The following is a 24,057-nucleotide window of genomic DNA, read 5'->3' on the forward strand; positions in this document are numbered from 1 at the left end:
AGGTGAAAAATGTCAGGCATGTCTTGGAATGAAAGGATCTCAAGGCATCTGATTTAGCAACAGAGAGAGAGCTATGAGACGTGGTCACAGGCTACCTTTCCTTGATCCCCAGTATTGATTAGCCTTTGTAATGCTGTGGTCAAGTCTGCGTTTCAAAGAGAGGATTGGCCAAGAGCACAATGATGAGCCCAAGTTTGGCAATAGTATCTGTGAGGAAAGAATAAAGTAACTGAGACAGTATTTCCTATAGACCTTAAGTAAGATAAAACTGTTGAAGCTTAGCCTGTTCTCATAGGAGCTGGTATGCACCCCATGAAAAGTGTTGTTTCTATTTTCCGGGAAGATTAGCTACATAATTTATAAGACCCTACATGTGTGTTCCAGGCTTTTACCTCTGAGCATCTACTCATACAAGTCCCTGAAATGCATGCTCTTCTCAATTTCTGTGTCTGTCTAATGAAGTCTGACCCATTTATTAAAACTCAGGTTAGATATTGCCTTGCTGTGCTTTGCTATTTCTCTTACCTCTGGCCTAGGCGCGCGCACACACACACACACACACACACACACACACACAATCTTATTTGCATCTTTTGCATAGCTCTTGGAGAATTCATTGTGGTCTGGAACCAAATTCCTAACTTGCAATAAAGTGTCCCTTTATCCTGAATAAAGTATCCCTTTATCTTGCTTTGTGTTAATACAAGTATTTTACTAGGAGGGCTGATCTAGGGCATGTTCAGTGTTTGAGACCTGTTCCATAAGCATGTACCTTGGTATCTATAAATTGTTATCACCATGGTCGTCTTGGGGTGATTTACCCAGCTAAAATCCATTGCAGCTTGCATAACTCCCCTATCAAGTGTCAAAAATTATATACATGTAAACATAAAAACAAATGCTTTGCAAGTTATAAAGATCTGTAATATATAACTGTACATATTCTTCTTATTTACTGTACAGTCATCCTTACCAAAAGGCTCTCCATGATCTACTTCGTGTCCTTTATAAAGAACCCAATTTCCAGCTGTGTTGAACCCTCTCAGTTCGGAATTCCTTTTTCTGTTCTAACTCACCTCTGTATCTTTGTATATATTGTTTCTTCTGTCTAAATTGGCTTTTACCAACTTCTTAACTTGACTACTTGTCTTTCAGCTCTGGCAAACAGAGCCTGGAAAGATAACTTTTCCATGTCCCATCTCCCAACTGCTTGCCAGTAACCCCAAGACATAAGCATGCACATTGGCATATTACAAACACATATGCACATGCAGACGTAAACCTTCCTCTGTACCTTAGTAACCTCTTGTGCATACATCCATCACACAACTTAACACATTCTGTGTTGTCTTATTCTCTACCCCCTGCCATTAGGCAAGAATTCCTTTTAGGTATAGTCCATCTTCCATCATTCTATCTCAATGTTTTCCAAAGTGCTTAGTATATAAAAGCTTCATTGAATGTTAGTTTAATGAGTGGATATTAGGACAGTAGAGGAATCAGTGTGGGCCTGGATTGGGACAATTAGGTTGCCTAGGATGGAAAGACAGAAAGAAAGAAAGAAAGGAGAATGGCGTCAGTGGAATGGCAGATAAGGAATGATGGAAAATGGACAGATCAAGTGCATTCTAGGAAGCTTGGCAGATGGACTGAAGAATATAGGCTTCAATCAATAGGCAAGAGGGGTTCATAATTTGTAGATTTCAGTTATTTGGCAGTGAAATAAATGAGTTGGAGGAAAACCTAGCATTGTGAGTGGCAATAGTAGGAATATAAAAAAGGGGTAATAAAAGGGAGTTATCAGACAGAAAAAATATATGATTCATTAGTCTTCTTTTTTTGGAAAATATAGTAAGTATACTCAGGGACCCATTTTCCCTGAAGCTAATTGACTGTTTTTAATTTTTGCTTCCCGAGATTCCTTACAGATTCTTCCCTAACTGCCCACACGTCCAGGTAGTGATGTGTCTTTAAAGCCACTGTTTGTCCACAATGTATTTTAGAATTTATTCCAGATCTGAATCTTTGATGCGATTATAAAAATAATAGGCTAACCTGTATCTTCTTTACTATGCTATTCATCCAATTGAAAAGAAATGACTGCAAGCAAGAAGTGCATCTGAATATCTGTTTAAAATTGGTAAAAGGTAACATTTCAAAAAGTAATTGATATTTTCTAAAAGTTTGATTATAAGCTAAATTGATGTTTTTAGGGTTTTCATAGCCACTTATACTTTTACAGAGCAAGTCCTATTTAAGAATTAAATAATTTATTCCTAATTTGAAGCTAAATATTTGAAAAATATTTATAAACATCTAAATATTTTTAATACGTTACCTACATATGCACCTACATACATACATACACTTAAGAATTTGCATACACGTTCCTTCAGTGAAACATTATGGCTGAATGAAAGTAAAATTAAGTCATGGACAGGAAAGTACTTAGTCTTTCAGCCTCGTCTTCTCAGCCATCCATTCCCTTGAGAAAGCAAATTTTGTTCAGACACAAAAGAAAAATGTACTATTAAAATGCAATTCAGAAGTGATAAAAAGTGTAAGTGCAGCAGCCGGCTCACAGCACCCCTTTTGTATACTCAGGGACATTGGGGCCACATTAATTTTTGTGCATGTGATGTCCATCCCATGTGCAAATTAGTACTGGAAGGACCATAATCTGTCTTATATGAGAGCTCTTTTCCCAGGAGCGTATGTAATACATGCCTGTGTAATCTTGTGTGATTCCAAGTTCTGTGTTCTGTTTATTTTTATTTCAAACAAATTTTTCCTAAGAATTTTTCATTAGGAAAAATATTAAAGAGCAGCTTATTAACAAACATTAAAAATACATTATAGAGAAGTGTGAAAACTGATGAAATAATGCTTGTTTCCCCTTACTTTTTAAAGCAAATTTATGAACGTAATGGCAAGGAAACAAATTTTCAATTGAATTTAGATTTTATTAAAAAGCCTCTCTTGTGTTAATTAAATGAGGTAATATATATCTGAAAATATTGACAAATGGTTAGGGTCAATAAATCTGTTGAACTTCAACTTTGTTTTTCCAAAGTCTGAATTTCAGAATATTCTTCTCAGCAGAATATTCCACTTCACTGTATAATATGTATTTTTTATTGCCTAGATCTTTTTCTCTAAATGTTTCTTTTATTTAAAAAAGCATCAAACTCCAACTTCATTAGTATCATATCTTCTTTGATTACATTAATGAAAAGTGTTTGAAGTATATTCCTGTTTCCTTCATTAGATTTCTTTCCTCCAGATTATCTTTTATAAAAGTCTTTTATGCTTGGAGATGTGTCTTTCATGTTGGTATTTCCCCCAACTGGTAATCCATTCTTACATTCATATTAAAGGAGACTCTAAAAATCAGACTAGAAACTGTAGTTGTGTGTGAGTGTGGCTTTTTGACTGATAGGCTTTTAATTAAGAAATCTTCAAATGTCGAAATTTGAAGTTGTTTCTCTGGGCATTTCCAGGATCTTTTGAGAGGATGCATTAGTCAGATGAAGTGTTTAAGTCCCACTGCCAGTTCACATAGACATGAGCAAGGGAAGAGTTCACTGAGTAGACACTGATTTAAAACCCATATATCCCATTTGGTGCTTCCCCCTTGGCCTGCCACCTGCTCCCACTGAGACCAGAGCTCTCCAGTGTAAAGTTTCTGACAATAAACTCTTCTCATGGATGCATGGACTGGGAGAGGAACCTGGGGATTTAATCACTCCTTGCGTAGACTTTTAATCTGTTTCCAGTTTTATCCCTCACTCTCACCTTCTGCAACAACTGTAGCTTTTCTCCCTGAGCCTGGCCAAGGTTGTGCAACATTGACCTTTCCCTTTAGCCTCTCCCTTTTCTGGAACTGCGATTTCAGTCGTTTTGAATTGTCTATCTGCTTTTCATCTGCCCAAAATTTGTTGGTATTTTAATCTGCTGTTTCTCCTCTCCTGTCCTCTTTCTTCTTGTAGATTTATAATTTTTTTTTCTTTACTCTTATTTCAGAGGGTTCTGGTGAGGTTTTTTAACAATTCACCACATTACATCAAAATCTTAGATGTGGATTTTAAAATTTTGATCTTTTATGTTGATCATGGTAACACATTAAAATAAGAATGATGATGATAATGATAATGGTGGCTGTGACAACAAGCTACTTCTACTTGTTCATTCCTTACAACAACCCTGGATGGAAGTAAAATCTCATATAGAGGTCAAGTAACATCCATAAGGGAACACAGCTGGCAAGGGCAAAGCTAACATGTGGATACTGGTCTGGGTGACTGAAAAGCCCCATTATTCGTAACCCCTGCCAAAGATGCCTTCGTTATTTGGGTGAGTTAAAGAATGAAACTGAACTACTGTCTTACAACATACACAAAAAGTTTACTTAAAATGGATTAAAGACTCGAATATAAGACGTGAAACCTTAATTAATACTCTTAGAAAAAAATCATAGTGAGTTCCTTGACCTCGGACTTAGGGATGATTTTATTGGATCTGACACCAAAAGCCAAGGCAGCAAGAGCAAAAATAAACAAGTGGAACCACATCAAAATAAAAAGCTACACAGCAAGAGAACCCATCAACAAAATGAAAAATCAACCTACTTAATGGGAGACAACATTTACAAATTATGAATCTGATAAGAGGTTAAGGTTTAAAACATATAAAGAACTCATACAACTTAATAGCAAAAAGAAACAGTTTCATTTTAAAACGGACAGAGGACTTATATAGACATTTTTCCAAAGAAGGCATACAGATGGGCAACAGGTATATGCAAAGATATTCGACATCACTAATCATCAGGGACATGCAAATCAAAACCACAAGGAGGTATCACCTTACACCCCTCAGAAAGATATAAGTGTTGGCAAAGATGTGGACAAAAGGAGACTCTTGTGTACTGTTGATGGGAATGCAAATTGGTAAATTGGTGCAGCCACTGTGGAAAACAGTGTAGAAGTTCCTCAAAAAATTAAAACTAGAACTCCCTACCATATGATCCAGCAGATTCACTTATGGATTTATTTGAAGAAAACAAAAACACTAACTCAGAAAAACCTATTCACCCCCATGTTCACTGCAACACTATTTACAATAGCCAAGATATGGAAATGTCTTGTCCATCAGTGGATGAATGGAAAAAGAATATGTGGTATATACAATGGAATATAATTCAGCCATAAACAAGAATGAAATCTTGCCATTTGCAACAACATGCATGGACCTTGAAGGCATTATGCTAATTGAGATAAGTCAGACAGAGACAAATACCATATGATCTGACTTATATGTGAAATCTTAAAAAAAAAAAAAAAGTTCTGATAGATAACCGAGAACAGATTGGTGGTTGCCAGAGACAGGGGGCGGACGGCAGGTGGATGAAATGAGTGGAGAGAGTCAAAAGGGTGCAAAATTCCAGTTATAAAATAAGTAAGTTATTGGGATGTAATGTACAGCATGATGCTATCATTTATAATACTGTATGGCATATTTGAAAGTTGCTAAGAGAATGAATCTTAAAAAATTCTCATCACAAGAAAAAAAATTCTGTAACTGTGTATGGTGACAGATATTACCTAGACCTGTGATGATCATTTCACAATATATACAAATATTGAATTATACTATACATCTGAAACTGATATAACCTTGCTTGTCAATTATACCTCAATAAAAAAAGGAAAGTATATTTGAAGACAACCCATTTCAATGAGAATTTTTTATACTGGGCATCCTTTTCATTTTTGGATACCACTTTTAAATCAGGAAAGTTTTTGTTCACACAATAAATTTTAAGTAAGTTACTTGGCATCACTAATAAGTTTGTTAAAATTTTTCTATATTTCCAAAATATTTGAAACTTATAAAAAATTCTGTGAGAAAAGTTTTGGTATCTCCATTTGCTGAATGAGACATGAAGATTCATAAAAGTTGGTAACAGAGATAGTGGCAGAGGTTGAAGTGGAATCCAGGTATTCTGATTCCAAGCCATGTTTTACTTTCACTATGCGTTAGTACTTCTCTAAATTCTAATTTTTTAGGGGCGCCTGGGTGGCGCAGTCGGTTAAGCGGCCGACTTCGGCTCAGGTCACGATCTCGCGGTCCGTGAGTTCGAGCCCCGCGTCGGGCTCTGGGCCGATGGCTCGGAGCCTGGAGCCTGCTTCCGATTCTGTGTCTCCCGCTCTCTCTGCCCCTCCCCCGTTCATGCTCTGTCTCTCTCTGTCCCAAAAATAAATAAACGTTAAAAAAAAAAATTAAATTCTAATTTTTTAAATCAAATATCTGTAGATATAAAATTAACAATATCACTTAAATATTCTTTCAGGTTTTTGCCATTTTCTTCCTACCATAAAAATAAAAAGTACATCCCATTAATGCATTCATCAAGCAAGTATGGTCCCAATTCTTACGGAAGTCAACATTTTAGAGATGAAAATCCTAAGAAATGGATCTGTGACAAGGTAAGTTGGTGAACATTTAAAAATGATGTTCCTTTGGAAAGGCCAAAAATATGCACCAACTGCAACAAATATAAATATTCTCATTGCAGCTAACACTTTCCTGGTTATAAAATTATTTATAGCTATTTTATGTATACATGACACTGCCGACTTGTGGCAGTGAAAGGTTTGTGTTTTTGTTTTTTAGTGTTATATGTCAGCCACCCTATGATCTCTGACATGCATCATGGCTTTGCCAAAGCCAGTCAGGGTCAAAGTTTGAATCTGCGATTACAGAGTAGAGTCCACTTCTCAGGCACGGAGATCAGCGCTTGGTTGTTTTCTCTCAACCTCTGTGTGTATGTGGATAGATGGAGAAGTAGATGATAGATAGATGGATAGCTAGATAGATGGATACATAGATAGATGGATAGATAGATGGATGGATAGATAGATAGATAGATAGATAGATAGAAATATATAATATGATATAGAAAAGAAGAGGCAAATAAATATTAAATGACTCCAGAGTTATATTTGTTAGCATTTACATAAAAATTTCTAAATAGGAAAAACACCAAGATTTCTTGTATAATATGAGGCCAATGAAAGTTGTTACTGTGTGTTTGTCCTATTATCTAACAGAAACTGTAACTTAATTACAAAAATAATTACACAGGTAAAGTGAAGTTGTAAGTGACTTTTTGGAAAAGGGTTAAAGCCACTGAGGTCTATATAGTATATTAGACATACTGGTTCTATTAATAGTCTGTCAATGAGGATTTATTCATTTACACACGGCCTCCTTCCAAAAGGATTTAAGGCACCATACTAAAAGGCAAATGCAGCAAAGGTTATATTTTAGAAATAAAAATAAGAGAAAATGATCTTAAATGAGAACAGTTGTCTATGCTCACAAAATAAAGGGAACATTACTGCAGTGGCAGCAGGAATTTCAGCTTATAGATGGCGAAGATGAAGAGGAACACACAAGTTATAGACATATCCTCATTACTCAAGAGGAAGAAACATGTTAGACCCTTAAGAAAAATGAGATCTTTCTTTATTTTACTAAGCTCTAAGAAAGTCTTTTTTTAGGATATTGTAACCATGGGATTACCAAGGGTAAGTTACTGGGGAATGCTGTGGATTCTTTAGAAAGTGCCTTTTTCTTTTCACCTACTAAGTCATCTTTCTTAAAAAATGATCTCTAAAATACTAAATAATAATTCCACAGCATAAGGAATGTGTACAGTGAGTAGTTCTTCCTAACTCCTTGATTGGCAAACCTAAATATTTGGTGATGATGTATTCTAGGCATTTGCTTTTACCTAATATGCAACCATTTAGAATATAAGCTAAATATAATTTTCAAACTATTTAATTTCATATTTTGAATGTGCATAATATGATCTACATCTTATTTCTATTTGACATAAACATCTTTTGCTTTTATGCCCTCTCACCATTTTATTTAATTCAAGGAAGTGTTCATTTCTTTAAAACATAAATGACTTACCTTAGGACATTAAGCTACTTTACAGTAAGAAAGATTCTTGTGCAAATGTTTCTTTCCTAAAATAATACGGTTCTTTTTGGTTTTATATGAGATTCACCTCATACATCCTGACATTCCAAGAATATGCAATTATCTGGGGTGCCTGGGTGGCTCAGTGGGTTAAATGTCTGACTCTTGGTATCGACTTAGGTTGTGATCTCACAGTGGTGGGATTGAGCCCCTGGTCAGGCTCAAGGCTAAGCATGGAGCCTGCTTAAGATTCTCTCTTTCCCTCTGTCTCTCTCTGCCCCTCCCCTGCGCTGGCTTTCTCTCACGCGCAGACACACGCTTTCTCTCAAAATAAATAAATAAAACGTTAAAAAAAAAGAATATGCATTTGTCTTACTGAAGTAAGCAACTTCATGGACATACAGAGACTTTTGGTTCCTCGCTAAAGTGAAAATAGTTTATTTTGTTCTTTTGACGAATCATTGTGCACCTCTGCATACTTTTAGAAAGTATACATACTTTAAAAGTTAATGACAAATAATTGTTCTTGTAGGCCCCCAAAATTAAGATGGAAACGTGTAGGGATTTAAAAAATCTTATTAAATCATGAATCCACTTAACCCTCCATAAAACCATGTAGAAAAATACTAAAAACAAATTGAAATTCCTTCTTCTCTCCATTCCTTCCTTATTTCTTACTACTTTCTAACCCCTTCAAATAACCATATTAAATAAACAAATCATTCTTCTGTGTGGCTAATGTAATCCGCACAATATAGGGGGAGACATTTTGTTGTTTATATGTTAAATCTTACAACTATTAGACATAATTTATATTTTGACTTGATATTAAGTGATTTGGGTGAGAATTGGGTCCAGTAAACTACTAAAGGTAGGCTTCTTTTTCTTTATTTTTATAAAACTTTGTTTCTTGATTACTGAGGTAGTAGTTAACAATTTATTCATTATTAGTGGAGTAAGGATAGTTTTAGGGAAGCTAGAGTTATTAAGCTCCAAATATTGAAGAAGGAAAGCTGACCTGGTTTGTGCTTCTTCTGCGGGAAGACAGACTGTTTACAAACATTTAAATGTACATGACATTTAGTTGAAAGCAGTAAATTGATTTCAGCCAAGAAACAGCTCAATTAAATATAGGTGGTTCCTGTTTCTCCACATTTTCCATCATGTTTTAAGATCATCCCTTTCTCTTCTATCTTCTGTAGGCATGGAGGTTATAATTTTCAAATGATTTGTTACACGATGTTGAAAGGTATCAGTTGAGAGAAAATCAAATGTTAATTAGATACCGTTTCTCTAATCACATTCACATTAACTCAATTAAATATAAAATATTATTTAGTATTTTTGTTTTATGTTTAATGCTGTTGATACAAATAACACTATACGAGGACATCACAGAGTCAACACATGGAGAGCAAATAGTACAGTTTTTTCTTCATAGTATGAAAATCAATAATGAAAACTAACATATATATTATTTTTCTTAAAAGCATGGAAATCTATAAGAAAAAAATATAATAAAACATATCATATCACTTACGCATATTTCTTTAATCTATTCATAAAATGCTCCAACTTAAGTTGTTAGATTGGTAGGCCTGTGTCTTAAATGGTCAAACTTTTGAAGTTCAGGTAAATAATTTGTATTTATAAATCCTTTGTCATGCTGATATCAGTCTTTAAAATAAAAGTGAAGTTCAATAAGGAGTATATTCCAGTCAGTCACTATTAATTTAATCTATTTGGTTAGATCTAAAAGAGTTGGACAATACAAAAATACAGTATACTAGAAACATTCTTTTGGTTGTCCAAACATTCACATATGTTCATGTTTACTGAAGCAGAAGTAATAGTCTAAGGCCTTTATCTAAATTGGAATGAGTTCTCATATGCATTTTAGACAATTGATTTTAATGGAACGATTTCATGTTTTCCCATGTTTGCAGAGTTCAGGAAGAGACTTTTAAGACGGCTCATGTTCATAGAGCCTTTCTTCCTATGCCTTATTGTAGGTGAATTACAACAGTAGGGCAGCCCTTTTTTGTTATTTTCACATACATTTTCGTCCTAAACAGGATTTCATAAGCTACAAAGCATAAAAATATCTAGTACTCCGAAGAATTAATTTAGAGAACCTAAGCATATTGCACAGAACATAAAGTTGACCTTTACCGTCTACAGCTTTTGGAATGGAGTGGGATGTGGAACACATCATAGATTTAATGTGGCACATCGCTGTCTGCAGAAACTTGGGTGGGACTGTGACTGCTTGCCCATTGCACCCGGTGATTGAATCTGCTGTCACCAGCATCCTGATAATAATGAACATTCAGCTTAACGACCGTGATTATGATTATCATAATTGATGTGCAAGTGCAGTGTGTGGGAATCATTACAGCTGAACTGTACAGCAGAGAAACATGCCTCAGTTATGGATAATTTTACTTTTATGCATTGATTGGGATAAAATATGCCATTCTATTTCAACAGACCAGCTTCATATAATTTTAAGAATCTTTCTGTACATGTTGATTGATGATTACTTACTTGCTGAAAAACAGCCCCTTACAGTTGTTTGTTTTGTTTCGTTTCATTAGTAAATGTAAACAATTAAATAATTAGGTGTAATTGAGGGAAAACATTTTGCTTATGAGGTTGGCCTTCAATAATCAAGTATTCAGTTTAAGTGTTTTCTCTCTCTCTCTCTCTCTCTCTCTTTCTCTCTCACAATGCACCAGGGACCAAAATTCTTCATTTTTTTTTTTTCCTGTGGTTACCCTCGTATTAGTCTTCTTGAAGTCAGTAGGCTTCAGGAAAAATAGGAGTTTAAATAATTTTTATTATAGATCTATAGATGCATTTGCATATGTATATATTTATTATACTCATTTTTATGTATTTTAGAAAACAGGACAGAGCCAAATATTATTTATAAAATAATATTTAACCTATGGAATAATCTTAAAATATGTGTATTTACACTATCTATGCTTTTTAATCACTGCCTTGTTTCTGATAGATTTATTGTATTGTGTAGTAATTTTCAGTTATGCTTTTACACAGGATTTCTGATTTGAATTTTAACTTGTGAATGAAAGTAATGGGTGCAGTGATATAGCCAAGATTTTCAGTAGCTAAGATCTGACCATATTAGTCTATGATTATTAACCTAAGGGCTTAATTTGCATTTAAGTCCAAAATGTTACATTTGAGTGACGAACAATCATAATAGAACACATTTTCATAAAGCATAGTAAGCTATTAAAAAAAACTTTTATTTTGTAACTGCAGTAGAGTCTGGGATTGAGAGATCTTTCCGTCAGATTATTAATAACTGTACAGCTCTAAAGAGACTCTGGCAAACATTTCCTTCTGCGATCTGTAAGATTTACGTTACCCCAGGTAAGCTGTTTGCCCTACATGTGCAGCTGTACTGCATGGTATAGGACAGAATCTTTGTTTGACAGTGAGAGGTTTTATAGCTCGCCTGTAAAATTTTTCTTTTGACAATTTTTGGTCCCAATGTGATTCTTGAACTTCATTAGAAGTTCTTCTTTAAGTTTGTCTCCAAAAAGTCAACATATGCTAGTCTTCTTTGCGTAGTTACTAATTGAGGAATTCTTCAATGACAAAGATCTTGGAATATGTTATCTGCACTTCTCTGCAGTTAATCTCTTAACCTTAATTTAAACAAATAAAACCTCAAATGCCTCTATTTATCTTGTTGTTGTTGGAAATTAGGTTAATGTGTCAGCGAAAATTTTAGGCTTCTAGACTTTTGCCCTAATCCCTAGGTATAGGATCACAGCTTTAATTTCTTTCTGTGCTCCTGATGATGTCTTTATCTGACTTGGCAAGAAAGGAGGTTTACCAGAATCTGGAGCACCAAAATGACTGCAAATGTAACGAGTGAATATTGTTGATGTCTTAGAAAGAGGCTGATTTTGATCTTAGGCATTATGGAAGTGTTGGCACTATTATATGAACATGAGAATTAGCATGAACGATACTTACTCAAGTGTCATTCTGGCTATGTCTGCAGGTTTGGCATGGAGAAGTCAAAGGGATATTTGTGTGTGGTGAGAGCATCTAAGACATACTCTCTTAGCAACATTAGTTCTCTAGAACTTATTCATCTTAACACTGAAACTTGCTCCCTTTAACCAATATTGCTTCATTTTCTCCATCCCCAGTCCCTGGTAGTCACCAATCTTCTCTGTTTCTAGGAGTTAAACTAGTGTAGATTTCACATATAAGTGAAATTATATAGTATTTGTCTTTCTCTGACTTATTTCACTTAGTATAATGCCCTCAGGGTTCATCCATGTTGTCTCCAATAGCAGAATTTCCTTTTTTATTGCTGAATGATATGCTTGTGTGTGTGTGTGTGTGTGTGTGTGTGTGTGTGTGTGTGTGTGTGTATCACGTCACATTTTCTTTAACCATTCATTCATCAGTGCACACGTAGGATGTTTCCATGTCTTGACTATTGTGAGTTACCTGTAGTGAACGTGAAAGTGCATTTACCTCTTTGAGAAGTGATTTCATTTCCTTTGGTTATGTATCCAGAAGTGGGATTGCTGAGTGATACAGTAGTTCTATTTTTGATTTTTTGAGGAACTTCATAATGTTTTCCATAATGTTTTCCATAAGGGCTGTACCAACTCATGTTGCCATGAACAATACATAAGGGTCCCCTTTTCTCTATGTCCTCACCAACACTTATTATTATCCCTTGTCTTTTTGATAAGAGTCTAGCACATTATTAAGGCTTTTGTTATATATTGTCAAACTGCCCTGAAGAAAATGTATAGTTTATTCTGTAAGAGTGACAGTAAATTTGTAGAGATGTGAATTAATTTTAGAAGTGTCAGGAATACACATAATGTTAAAATTGAAAATGAATTGGATATGATAAAGTATGAAAAAACAAAGTTTTCTGATTACTCCTAAGTTTCTGCAAGGGACTGAATTTTTGGTGATACTACTCACTGAGATTGGGAAAAGAAAAGGATCAGAGTTTGCGGGGCAACTGTAGGGAAGGAATCTTGAGTTCAATCTTGTACACGTTTGGTTTTGAGATGACTTTGACTCATCCAAGTAGAAATGTTAAATAAATAGCTGAATATACATGTCCGTTGCTTCAAACAACAGCTTTGACCAGAGTCACAAAATTGAGTAGATCTGGTTCATAAATAAAATTTAGTAAATTCGGTTCATAAATAATCCTTGAAATCATGAAAATGAGCGAAATAACCTAAAGTAAAACCACAGAGTAATGAGAGGGCGGCTAGAAGTTTTGAGGAATGCTGACGTTTAATGGCCATTTGGAGTGAGACGAGCGGTAAAGGAGGTAAACGTGAAGAAAACCAAAAGAATATGCTTATCAAAGAAGTCAAGGAAAGATAATGCAGTAAGACTGATGAACCATGGCCAGTGATGCTATGAAGTTGAAGAAAGTGAAGCTTAAAAAAAGCTCCGTAGATTTAGAGAAATGAAAGTCATTGGTTACTTAGCAAGAGCTGATTCAATGACCATATGAGGAACTAAGCCGGACTGTAGTAGCTTGAGAAGGACTAAAAAAATGGGGTTGGCGGGTGGGGTAAGGGAGAGATCAAACGTAGATAATTATTTGAATAAGTTTGGCTGTGAAAGGGGGAAGAGAGGTTTATAGGGCGATGGCTATAGGGAAATACATAGTGAAGTATCCTTTTTAAAAGGTGGAAGAAGTTAGCATGAATAAATTTTACTGTGCTGTGTCTATATTATGATTTAACCAATTCCTGTGATTTCATATTAATTTGTCTCTTAAATTAATCTTTTTGAATGTTCATATTCGGAAGCAGTGCTGAGGGCAGCACTCCTGCAGCTCAGCCTTTGCCTACAAATGTGTTTAAAGCCGCCATTCTCTCCCACAGGCGATTTTGCAGTTTGGGCAACGTATAGACACATTGGTGGCTGTGACACTGGGCGCAAGGGGGTACGAGGGGGTGCTACGGGCTTCTAGTGCCACCCACCTTGAGGCTCTGCTCTCCAAAATTTACTATAATGCACAAGACAGCCCCCCACAACAAAGAACTATTTCCCTAAAATGTCAGTCATGCCGCTGTTTAGAAACCTTGGGTTAAAAAAGAGTATGCATGTTTTTAAGCCTTTTGATTCATCTTCCCAAATGTCTGACAGAAAGAGTAATCTCACTGGCATGTCCACCTAGAAATTTATGTGAGCTTCCATTTCCCTGCATCTCATCAATTCTGAGTATCGTTTATCATCATTAATTTTACAAATGAAAATGGCATCTTTAAAATTTTACATTACTTTGATAAAAATTTATCCTAAAAATCTTTTCAGATTATTAGTCACTTGCTCTATAAGTTACATGTCTACATCTTTTGCCCATGTTTCTTTTCATTAGCTTGTTTTTTCTCTATTATTTTTTTTTAATTATATACATGAACACTTACTTTCGAGGTAGGTTTTTTTTTTTTTTCTTATTTATCCTGCTTGGAATTCCTTGGGTTCCTTAATTTATAATATCTTTTACCAAATTGGAAAAATCTCAGCCACTATATCATCTTCAAAGTTTAGTATTTCTTCCTCTTCTCTAGATTTTCTGGAATTCTGATTTGATATGTTTTCTATATATGTGATGTATTATAACCTTTATTTCATGTTTTTCTTTGCCTTGTCTCTTCATGTTGATTGTTGTATACTTTTATTAAAACTATTTTGTATGTCTGTCTTCAGTTGTGTGTACTCCGTTGTTAAATCCATGGGATTTCTAGTCTCAATTTTTTTTTTTTTTTAATTTATACACACTCTACTTTTATTTTTCTTTTTCAAGTGAGTCCGGTCAATTTTGATACTGCCCTGTTCATTTTTTATTCTTTTAATTCTCTTAAAAAGTTATTTTTGGTGGGGTGCTTAGGTGGCTCAGTTGGTTAAGCTCATGACTTTGGCTCAGGTCATGATCTCACCATTCGTAAGATCAAGCCCCACATTTGGCTATGTGCTGACAATGCAGAACCTGCTTGAGATTCTCTCTCTCTCTCTCTCTCTCTCTCTCTCTCTGCTCCTCCTCTAAATAAATAAATAAATAAATAAATAAATAAATAAATAAATAACTTTTGTGGCTGCCAGCAATTAGCCCAAAAGTTGTTTTCATTATATAATTCCAAAGTTTGATGTTCAGTCAACTCTGAGTCATGATGGATTTTTTCATCGACAGCCTTCTTTTTGTTATTTAAAATGGTTTTCATTTAACGTTTTCTATTGTCTTAATTTTTGGATTATGAGTTTTTGTTCCTTGGAACGTTATGTATGGGAATTTTTTGATGCCTGGTTTAAGGTACATTTCTTCAGAAATGGTTTCTGTTTGTTTCTACCAAGAGCTTCGTGGTACTGCCCACCTGGGACCTCTGTGAACTGAACTTTGGTTTGACATCCAAACCTATATGAGGACAAGTTCATTGTTAGGAACTCGCAGGAAAGACTTTTTTTTTTTTTCCCTCTGTCTCTCTCCACTCAACCGACAGCCAAGAATGAGACAGGGACATATGGCAAGGTCTCCCTCCTAGGGTCATTTTCCTTTTCTCGTTCATCTTCAGAGAATGTCATTTTTCAGGAGTGGTGCATTTATACAGAGTTCTCCAGTATAACTCTCACACTCTGCTGTCGCCCAGTTGTCAGTTGCTTGATCGTGTACCATGTTACACCCAAACTCTAAGAGTCTGTAAATAAATACGTACCTCGAGACAAACACTGACTGTGGCCCTCACGAGATGTGCACTTTCTTGTCAATTCTTTCTTACAGAGAATCCCTTATGTTTTTTTCCAGGTCATCTGTATATTAAAAATATCTTAAAATCTTGGGGCATCTTGGTGGCTCAGTCAGTTAAGCATCCAACTTTGACTCAGGTCATGATCTCATGGTTTGTGAGTTGGAGCCCCATGTCGGGCTCTGTGCTGACAGCTCAGAGCCGGGGGCTCTTACCTAAGATACCCTTGTAAAGTTTTTCTAAATATTAAATAATTTGTTACCTTAATATAGTATCAATTGATTTGAAATTTATTCTTATGTTATGATGATTCAGTTTTACATTTTTACAAATAGCTACGAAGTTCCCTTAATACTATTTATTATATTCTTATGGTTAGCAATGCTATTATTTTTATTATTCTCTTCATTTAGTTACTATTTTATTTACTTTGGGATTTTTGTAGATTTTTTTTTTCTTTTTAGAGACAGAAAGAGCAGGGGAGGGGCGGAGGGGGAGAGGTTTAGAAAGTCTGAAGCAGGCTCCAGGCCCAGCTGGGAGCCCAGCTCTGGGTTGGGACTCAGGATGGTAAGATCATGACTTGAGCTGAAATCAAGAGTCAGACGCTTAAGCAACTGAGCCACCCAGGTGCTCCTACACTTTCTATCATTTTATATTAACGTTTCTATTGTATGCACCACACGTACAGTTTTATATATTGTATGTTTTTAAAATGTTACCTCAATTATGTGTCAAGCAGATACAGACACCAGAATATTATTTATAATAATAATGGCACTCTCCACCTGACTTACAGAAAAAAATACTCCTATTATTTGGAGTCTTACGTGTCCCTCTTCATGATTCTGTGCTTTCGGTTCCTAACTAGAGGTATCTGCTATCCTAAATTTTTAATAATTTCTTCGCTTTGATCTATACTTTTATTACATATATTTATATGCCTAAACAGCTAGTTTTGCATGATTAGGCACTTTATATATACGTCTTTTTATAGGTGTGTAAATTATACCATGTGTTTTTTTTAACAACTTGCTATATAGCTACATTTCATTCTTTTTCACTGATGTAAAGTATTTCATACATCAGTTTGCCACAATTTATCCATTTTACTGGAGATGAATATGGGCTTGTTACAGCTTTTTTGCTCTAGGAATCCATGCCCTTATGAGTGTTACAGCTGCTCTCTTACATATCTCCTGGCTCCTGTATGAAAGGTATTACTGTTTGTAGGATATGTACATCTTTAAATTTGTTCATAAGAACTTATTTTTCAAAAGGTTCTACAGATTTAGGGTAATAAAGGGATATCTAGTATTCCTGACAACATGTATTATTGTTAACTTGAAAATGTTTTGCCAATCAGGGGCACCCTCGTGGCTCACTCAGTTGAGCGGCCTACTTCAGCTCAAGTCATGATCTCGTAGTCCGTGAGTTCAAGCCCCGCTTTGGGCTCTGTGCTGTCAGTTCAGAGCCTGGAGGCTTCAGATTCTGTGTCTCCCTCTCTCTTTGCCCCTCCCCCACTCACACTCTGTCTGTCTCTATCAAAAAATGAATAAACGTTAAAAAAATTAAAATGTTTTGCCAATCAGCTAAGCGTAACGTTACAGTTTTAATGAACATTATCTTGATTTTAATGCAGTTGTGCTTTCTTCTCGAAGAGCGCACTCTGTGGGGTGCCTGGGTGGCGCAGTCAGTTAAGCGTCCGACTTCAGCCAGGTCACGATCTCGTGGTCCGTGGGTTTGAGCCCCGCGTCAGGCTCTGGGCTGATGGCTCAGAGCCTGGAGCCTGTTTCTGATTCTGTGTCTCCCTCTCTCTCTGCCCCTCCCCCGTTCATGCTATGTCTCTCTCTGTCCCAAAAATAAATAAAAAAACGTTGAAAAAAAAAATTAAAAAAAAAAAAGAGCGCACTCTGTCAATAAAAATTATAGCTTTTTTCCCACATAGAGTCTTCACATTGTTACTAGGTTTATTCCTAAGTATTTGTTTGTTATTTGATTGTTATTGTGCAAGAGTTCTTCTCTCATTTATTTTCCAACTTTCTCTTGTTATATAGTCATTTTTTTGTTGTTCACATGTGTTTTTGTTATTGAATTAGTTTATTCAGGTTACCATAAAACACCACAGACTGGGTGGCTTAAACATCAGACATTTACTTTCTCACAGGCTGGAAGAACCAAGATCAAGGTGCTGGCAGGGGTGGCTTCTGGTGAGGAATCTGGCTTATAGACAGCTGCCTTCTCACTGCTGTGTTCCCACAGGGCCTCTTCTCTGGGCATGCATAGAGGAGGAGGGGGAGGAGGAGGGGGAGAAGCACAGAGGGGGAGGGAAGGGGAGGGGGAGAGGGAGAAGAAGGGGGAGAGAGAGAGGGAGGAGGAGGGGGAGAGGGGGAGGGGGAGAAGCATAGAGGCGTAAGGAAGGGGAGGGGGAGAGGGAGAGGCTGAGAGAGAGGGAAGGGGGAGGGGGAGAAGCAGAAAGGGAAGGAAGGAGAGGGGGAGAGGGAGAAGAAGGAGGAGGGGGGAGGAGAAGGGGGGGAGGGGGAGGGGGAGCATAAAGGGGAAGGGGAGGGGGAGGGTAGGGGAGGGGGAGAAGGAGGGGGAGAGGGGGAGGCTGAGAGGGAGGGGGAGGGGAGAAGGAGGAGTGGTGGGAGGGGAGGGGGGGAAGGGGACAGGGAGAGGGATTGAGAAAGAGAGAAACAAATGCAGTTTATTCTCTTCCTCTTCTTGTACTTCTTATGATACCAGTCCTATTGGATTATGTTTTGGAGTCAGAGTCTCTCATTTCAAATTGCTACTTTGGTGTATAATTTTGAGCAAATTTAAAAAATTCTCTGTATCTCAGTTTTTTCATCTGTGGAAAGGGAAAATATTTTCCCTTACTCACAGTGTTGTCATGATGACAGAATTAGGAACCATATAAGTGACTTAGAATACCCAACATGGTAAACACCATACAGTTTAGTTATTATTATATTTATGACCCTTTTGGTTTCTTTTCCCATTCTATTATTCTATTAGTATATTTTGATCACTAATGTTGAAATGATATCCTAAATCTCTAATGCTCTCTGTATCTATCATTTAAAATTTCTCCATCATTAGCCCCATTTTCATGTGTTAACATTAAAAAAGCTATTTAGACAGTAACAATAAAATAACATTAATAAATTGACTGAGTCCTAGATCATTAAAAGATTAATTTGCCCTGTATTACTATTAAATTTATTTTCCATACCATATATATTTCATGTTTTAATATTACAAAAGTTAAATATTGAATTTTAAATATATCAGACATCTAACATGTTACTTCTAACAATATGTGAAAGCTTTCTATCAAGCTGAATTTTAATTCATAGATAACATTTCCTATCCTTTTGTATCTCTCAGTTGATTTTTATATCAGAATATAAAAAGCAGTGCTTTAAAAATCATTTTTGGTAAATTTCCAAGTTGGTGCTTAATACTGTTTTTAACTCTTACAAAAAAGAACAGGAAACCAGCAGTGACACAGACCATAAAAATAAAGGACAAGTCAAACACTTCTTTTGTTACCTTATTGTTTCATATCACTTTATATAACCTGCAGACAAGTTCAGCACTCCACTCATCTGTCTGGAGATGGGCGTCCTGCTTGAGAATTCATTTAAGGAAACTGTTCCATTGTGAAAATTATTGTGAATGCAATTTCTTTTAATATGCTTAACTGAATATTTTCCAAACCATGCCTAAGTGCAATATATTTTCTCCCAAAGATGTTGGGCACAGAGTTATTTATCTGAATATTCATATCCATCCTAAAAAAATACTGGACACCATACTACCCAACTGATATTGAGAATTCTACAGTTAGTAACTTTGATTATACTAGTGGCATTTTGAAATAATGTCATTAACTCCGGATTAAATTACAAGCGCTTTTTTAGGTGGCTATTATAAGGTTATCAGCTCTTAGCAAAAAATTTAAATCTGCTAGCATGCTCAGAGTTTAACCAATATGAAATATCAGATGACTAAAAAGTGAGACTTGCTGGTCTGGGCAGCAACGAACTCTAAGGGTATCGATTAAATACTGTTGAGATACAAAAGTAGTGAAAATACTTCACACTGTTGACTGGCAAGATACAAATGTTGACCTTACTTTCTTATTAAATCTATTCCAAGAGCTATTTGCAAAGGTTTTGCTCACAATTGGAATATTTAAAAAAAAACTAAATTTCTTCCTCTATAATTCCTCAGTTGGAAAATGTGGTCCCTTGATGATGATCTAAGGCTTTGAAGAATAAGTGGATTTCAGAGAGAAAATTAGATGGTACTTATTATGCTGTCTAACTAGCAATGTATTGTCATTTGTTGGACTATAAATGTCTTGCCTTCCCTACCTTCTTCGTTTAGTCATGGAACTTGCCTGTAAGAAACATGAGAGGAAAAAGTTGCTATTTTTCTCCTTCAACTGTTGTCTTTGGTTATCCCAGAGACAGCTCACACCTACGCCCAGTACAGAACATTTCATGTACTCCCTGACCCCCGGTTTCTTCTGAATCCAGTCTACCCACACAGTCACTTACGCCAAATCTCTACTTCCTTAGGAAAGTTTTTCCTAACTATACCCCCTCTGCCAAGTGAAGTTATGCATGACTGGCAAGTATAGTATTTTAGAAATTAAACCTTAATGTAAAAACTACCTCCTAGTCCAAAATTACATTTTTTCATGGTAAATAAAATATCATTTCTGTGCATTTATTCAGAATTATTATTATGTATTTTTTCAAAGTTTGCTTTTGTTAACCCATCTAATTATTTGTCATTAGAAGACTGAGCTAGAAACATTGAGTCCAGATTTTTTGATGCCATGTATCAGGATGACGTTTCTTATAGCAATAATGAAGAGCAAACAGCATTTACCATATGCTTTTTTCCTTCACTTTTATGTCATGCTTGTATTATTTTAAGAAAATTACTTCCATTTTATTTGTGAACATATTCAGTAGAAGTTCATTTATATTGCTAAAGCCTATAAGCCACTAAAAAAGACTGAAGCATTTTCTTCAAAATAATATTTTGAAGAGAAATAAATGGAATTTGAAACCATACTGTTTGAATCTAAAGGTTGCTTACATTATTTTGATGTTATTTTTGAGACATGCATATTTTTTTTCTAATTGAAGTCAGAAATCATCTGTCATTTTAGATTTGACATTTAATATACATAAATAATGTCCAGAGGGTGGAAACAATCTAATTTGCAAGTATTAATATACTTTCTAATCCTAATAGCATTAATTGAGGAGCTAAAGTACTATATGTAAAATGTATGTTTTGTTTTTAAAGCAGCTTTCATATTTGTGGGTAGCATTACCTAAATATCAAGGTACAGTGAAAATCCTAAAAATATACCAGAAAAAAGATAATAGAATATATTAGATATATTGTTCACAGGTAACATATATACTTTTTCTTTTTTACCCCAAAACATTATTGATAAAACTTCCCTGCTTTAACTTTCTAACCCTCATCTTACTGATCTATAATAGACATAAGTGCTTACAATAAAAAAGGATCTCAGGTTGCATGAATTTGTCAGAATTGGGGATTTTCAGTTATCACATGTTAAGTGTTTGGTATTCTATGAAGTAACTTATCTCAGAATATAGCTACTATGTTAGTATAATGTTATGGCTTAGTAGTATTAAAGCAATCAATAGTAGCTTTAAGGATGATTTTTCATAATATGATAACATAAAAATAAAGTCCACATTTAGGAAAGCTTCTTTCTGCTATAGAGTACAATATGATTTATAGTACAGTCTCAGTAAAGTCTACTATTCCAAAGCAAAGAAAGGTAGTTTTTCAAATGTTATTAGTTTTTTTAAAAAAAATAAAAATATATATATATATACATATCATGACCTCATAGGGGATAACAATGTACTTAGTTCTGTTTTTTTTAGTTGATTTTTTTATTGAAGCATTACCAATATACAGTGCTTTATTAGTTTCAGTTGTACAATATAATAATTCAACAATTCTATACATTACTCAGTGCTCATCAGGATAACTTTACTATTGATTCCCCTTTATCTATTTCACTCACCTTCCCTCTGGCAACCAGCAGTTTCTTCTCTGTATTTAAGAGTCTCTTCTAGGTTTGTCTCCTTTTTTTCCTTTGTTCATTTGTTTTGTTTCTTAAATTCCACGTATGAAATCATATGGTATTTGCCTTTCTCTGTCTGACTTACTTCACTTAGCATTATACTCTCTAGGTCCATCCATGTTGTTGAAAATGGCAAGATCTCTTTTTCTTTTTTATGGCGGAGGAATATTCCAGTGTGTATGTATGTGGATAGACACTGGGTTGCTTCCATATCTTGACTACTGTAAATAATGCTGCAATAAACATAGGAGTCTGTGCCTTTTCAAAGGAGTGTTTTGTTTTCTTTGGGTAAATACCCAGTAGTGGAGTCACTGGATCGTATGGTAATTCTATTTTTGATTTTTTGAGGAATCTCCATTCTGTTTTCCACAGTAGCTGCACCAATTTGCATTCCCACCAACAGTTCATGAGGGTTCCTTTTTCTCCACATCCTCACCGCGACTTGCTATTTCATATCTTTTTGACTGTAGCTATTCTGACAGGTGTAAGGTGATATCTCATTGTGATTTTGACTTGCATTTCCCTGATGATGAGTGACATTGAGCATCTTTTCATGTGTATGTTGGCCCTTTGTATGTCTTCTTGGTTTTGTTGATAAATGTTATGGTCAAGGGGCGCCTGGGTGGCGCAGTCGGTTAAGCGTCCGACTTCAGCCAGGTCACGATCTCGCGGTCCGTGAGTTCGAGCCCCGCGTCGGGCTCTGGGCTGACGGCTCGAAGCCTGGAGCCTGTTTCCGATTCTGTGTCTCCCTCTCTCTCTGCCCCTCCCCCGTTCATGCTCTGTCTCTCTGTCCCAAAAATAAATAAAAAAAAAAAGTTGAAAAAAAAAATTTTTTTAATGTTATGGTCAAAAAGTTTGTTACCTCTAGAACATGTTGCCTGAGATATGTCTTCAACATATACTCGGAGTTTGTCTTTGCCCCAGGAAGCTCACAAATCCCTTTCTGCACAACTACGAACACACACCCATATATAAGGAAAGGCATCACCGGGTGGGGTGGAAAGGGGAAGTGACTAAAGAACCAGCTTTTTCATATTGAAACTTACATATAAGTGTGAAATTCCATACTATGATTATTTTCTCTGTGGAAGTATAATTGTTCATTATACTTTATATTAATGTATAACAATTATACATTACAGTTGTCAATTATACCTCCATGACAAGTGTGTGTTACCTGGTTGCGGTTTTGGACTTTAGTACACAAGAGCTGTCCGCTTATGTAGACTCCCTAGATCACTAATATAAGTCAAGTCACTAGCTTTCTTCCACTTAACCATATTTCCCTTTGTAGGAAATAGTTTTACCTATCTTGTTTCTTCTACTTATTTTATGTGGGAAGTTTGACTTAAAGACAGGCGAAGTGGATTTTCAGTTTAAATCAGGAGACTGCTATTTTCTTCAGAAATAATGTTAAGACTTAAGTTAATAGTTTGATACCTTTTTTGACATCTTGCTCTTTAGATATATAATTGGAGCTTTGGACCTCTGTCCAAAATTAAAGTGCAAATGACAAAAGCACAAAAAATTTGTATGCCATCAATTTAATTTTATCGGATACTAATTTCCTTCACGAAACGAATAAAACAATATATATTTTTTAATATTTGCTTACAATTATTACTCTCAAATGTCTATTTTATAAAAATGTAGACATGAATCCAAATTTTACGAATCCAAATTTTACAAGTAAAGAAATGAAATTGTGTAAAAATAAATTTCAATGAAAACACTACCATGTTTTCACTCTGAATAAAACCTGAAATGTTGGGGTAGACTTCTAATGTGGCAGTACCCTTCTCTTTCACATTATTTTGATTTCATTTTTTTGTTCTAATGACAACACAGGCTAAACAAATAACTTACCTAGGTATGCAGTGGCAAGCAGAATCAGAACTCCGATAACTTGCTTTGCCGGAGAGCAAAGGTTGGAGTAAAGGAATATAAAAGCTTTCCAAGAAATCTCTAGGTTGAATTCATGTCATTTCATTTCTTCAGTCCTTAAGCCTTTGAGGTTATGTGCTTTGGAGTCTGCATTATTATCGAGTCTGTGACAGCTGAAAGTTGTGAATCCATGTATCCGTTTTAGGGACACCGCAGCAGAAGTGAATTGCAACAGAGATTTGTGATGTT

The 24,057-nt window shown here is 35.5% G+C and overlaps 1 protein-coding gene across 6 annotated transcripts in view; it reads left to right on the plus strand.

Moving 5' to 3' along the window:
* Nucleotides 1-24,057, plus strand: part of SPATA17 (spermatogenesis associated 17) — a 223,884-nt gene that overhangs the window by 128,354 nt on the left and 71,473 nt on the right. For 5 of the 6 annotated variants that reach the window (XM_058701374.1, XM_058701373.1, XM_058701372.1 and 2 more), the window contains one exon: nucleotides 6,353-6,488. In XM_058701374.1, coding sequence (XP_058557357.1) covers nucleotides 6,353-6,488 — 136 coding nt within the window. Of the gene's footprint in view, nucleotides 1-6,352; nucleotides 6,489-24,057 lie in introns of those variants that run through there. The other variant, XR_009254330.1, reaches the window with a different exon arrangement.

The sequence above is a fragment of the Neofelis nebulosa genome, chromosome 15 (assembly GCF_028018385.1).
Source record: "Neofelis nebulosa isolate mNeoNeb1 chromosome 15, mNeoNeb1.pri, whole genome shotgun sequence".
In the NCBI taxonomy this organism is placed as follows: domain Eukaryota; kingdom Metazoa; phylum Chordata; class Mammalia; order Carnivora; family Felidae; genus Neofelis; species Neofelis nebulosa.